This window comes from Lathyrus oleraceus, chromosome 3, assembly GCF_024323335.1.
Source record: "Lathyrus oleraceus cultivar Zhongwan6 chromosome 3, CAAS_Psat_ZW6_1.0, whole genome shotgun sequence".
Classification (NCBI taxonomy): domain Eukaryota; kingdom Viridiplantae; phylum Streptophyta; class Magnoliopsida; order Fabales; family Fabaceae; genus Lathyrus; species Lathyrus oleraceus.
Window position 1 is genome coordinate 271,049,315 of NC_066581.1, and position 2,887 is coordinate 271,052,201.

Sequence of the window (2,887 nt, forward strand, 5' to 3'; positions counted from 1 at the left end):
ATTGAAGGACACAGAAAAAACAGGATCCTATAATGAGCGATTCATTTAAAATAAAATTTCAAAATAAATGAAATATTTGAATTTCCATAATTTTTTCTCTAACTAATTTTTTATTATTATTATGTGTAAAATAATGATTTGAGAGACGGAGGGAGTAGTAACATAAATGAAAAAAAGATTGATGCTTAAATAGGTTCACAAGTTAAAATAGGTGGTGGATTTTGTGGCCACTGTGAACATTTGTTAGACCAGAGCCGTGTTTGACACTCAAAAGTTCCATTTAGTTGGAAATAAATTCAGGTATAAAATTAAAGGTTCTGAAGAGCAACCTAATCCAATAATTGAACCTCGACATACCCACTTTGTCTGAAATTCAACCTAACCCCTCAATCACCATAGCAAGAACTTCATTTTAGAAATTAAGGAAAAAAAATTGCAATATATGAACAGCCAAAAAAAAGGAAAGAAATTGCATTATGCTGCATTCTATTTGTGAAACAAATGAAAACAAAAGTATGCTTCCATTCAAGTAAAAATTGATAAGAATGTTTCAACTTTCAACAACCAATATCTTAATATAAGTCCACACCCAATATACGCAACCCTATCAAAGCAATGCAATGCAAAAGGAACAAAATAGCACTGCAAACTAATCAAGTCTGCTTTATTTGCCAAGATAAGTGTGGTTTACACCACAATCAAATGTGCGAATGAAAATGAAATTAAGTCTCCATGTTTGAAAACCATACGAAAATTCTATTCGTCTGATGAAGTGGCCTTTTTCAGATATGCAATAAGATCAGCACGATCCTGAGGCTTCTTAAGACCAGGAAACACCATCTTTGTCCCTGGGATGTACTGCATAAGAACAAAAGAATGCGTAAACCAGTGACCAACTTGGTCGAATAACACTTTCAAGGTTACCTATCAATATAACCATAATAATTTAACAGCACAAAAGCTTATTCATAGTAGAAACTCTAAAAAAAAACAGTGTACTGATCAGTATTACCTTCTTGGGGTTAAGCAAGTAATCATACAGGGTTTTCTCATCCCAATTCACAGCCTTGTTCTTGTTAGCGGCAGAATAGGAATATCCAGGAGTTGTCCCGGATTGTCTTCCAAACAAACCATTCAGATTGGGTCCTAATGTTAACAACAACAAATAAAGCAAAACAATTTTGTCATTAGAATTTTACTACATAATAACATTATTCAGGGAGGGGCACATGAAACTGAATCTAACAACACAACTTCTTAGATTGTAATCGGATATTAGCAGCAGCATAATGGATTGGACTTAAATCAACCCACTCGACACAAAAACACGAAATCTAACAACTAAACCGAATTACTCCTCCCATTAACAACAACAACTCAGTAAGTGGAGTCACCTACAGGCTACCTCCGGCCTAGTGTTCTATCCAGGACGATACTTCTATCCAAATCATTAATCTCGAATTTGAACTAAACATTCCGAACACAACAAATTGATAAAAATGTATGAACAAAGAATAAACCACTAAATTAATCCACTAACTAAATTGATTTTGATTTTTCCTCAAAAATTGATTCTAGATGCTCAAATTTAGAGCATGTGGCTTCTACAATTGATTTCTAGCCTTTAATTTATTCTTCAGCTCACTTTTCTTTGAATATATCCAATCATAAAGTATTATAGATTCAACTCATTTTCAAAGAATCAAATCAATTCCATAAAATCAAATTTTATAACAGCCGAAACCAAACACACACTTCTTGTTTTTTTTTCTATTAAAATACATGCATAAAATGAGGAAAAAAAACCTCACATGATCTGCAACAACAAGCAAGCATCATAAAAAAAAATGGATATTGATTAGAGAGTTAACGAATATAAAATAAAAGTTGGAAAAAACACGGAAAAGCAGCACAAAATATTCAGATCTGAGAGTTTGTTTAAGCAGAAAAGAAGAAAATTAATTATTAAACCTTGTTTGTGGCCGGCGCCTTTGTCGACGGTGTGGCACTGAGCGCACTTGGTTCTGAAGATCTTGTCGCCGGCGGTGGGGTTTCCGGGAGGTGCTTCATCGAACGAGGCCATTGGAGAAAGTTCTAGAAGCAGGCAGCGTGTGGAGAAAAAAAATTGAAAAATGGGAATATGCTATGTGGACTTTGGAGGACCCGAAATTTATTGAAAACCAACACCGCCTTTCTAGACCACCGAAAACACTTTTCAATTATTTACTTATTATATTATATTATATTTTATTTAAAGTCCTTATTTTTAGATTTTAAAATAAAAATATCAATAATAAAAATTAATTTTTAAAATATATTAAAAAATATACTCCCTCCACTTTCTTTTTAAGAGTCAATTTTGTAAAAAAAAATATTTATTTTTAATTATCACTCACAAAATTTAAGATAATATTAAATATATCCTTAAATAGAGAGAGATAAAATAAAATAAATAATTAAAAATATTATAAATAAAATAACAATTATTATTTGAAAAGTAAAATAATAATTAACTTTTTTAATATATAAAAAATAAAAAGTAACACTTAAAAAAAATAGAAAAAAATATAAATTTTGAGATGGCTCTAAGTCATTTAAATAAGTTAAAAGATATTATACAATTTTAGTAAATTCACTATTTTAGAGGTGATGGAGAAAATTTGATTGTTTTGTATTTATTAAAATTCAAAGAAAAATATTTTTTCTTTTATTTGTCGATAAAATTTTGGTTAAAATATAATTTTAATTATTTTATTTTGTCTAATTTATCAAATCAATCTTTTATTAAAAAATTAAATAGTTTTAATTTTTTTCTTCATATTTTTATACTTAAAATTTACAATTTCTTCATTTACATATGACATGACGTGTTTCTTGAGATACATTA

General features: G+C 29.5%; 1 protein-coding gene across 1 annotated transcript; it reads right to left on the reverse strand.

The window, feature by feature from the left end:
- Nucleotides 1–502: 502 nt before the first annotated feature.
- On the reverse strand, nt 503–2,205 carry LOC127126919 (cytochrome c-2). The gene is made up of 3 exons (XM_051055954.1): nt 1,972–2,205; nt 1,013–1,146; nt 503–858 (listed from the first exon to the last, which is right to left on the reverse strand). The coding sequence occupies exons 1-3, from the start codon at nt 2,081–2,083 to the stop codon at nt 757–759; spliced, it is 348 nt and encodes a 115-aa protein (XP_050911911.1). The 5' UTR covers nt 2,084–2,205; the 3' UTR covers nt 503–756.
- Nucleotides 2,206–2,887: the final 682 nt, after the last annotated feature.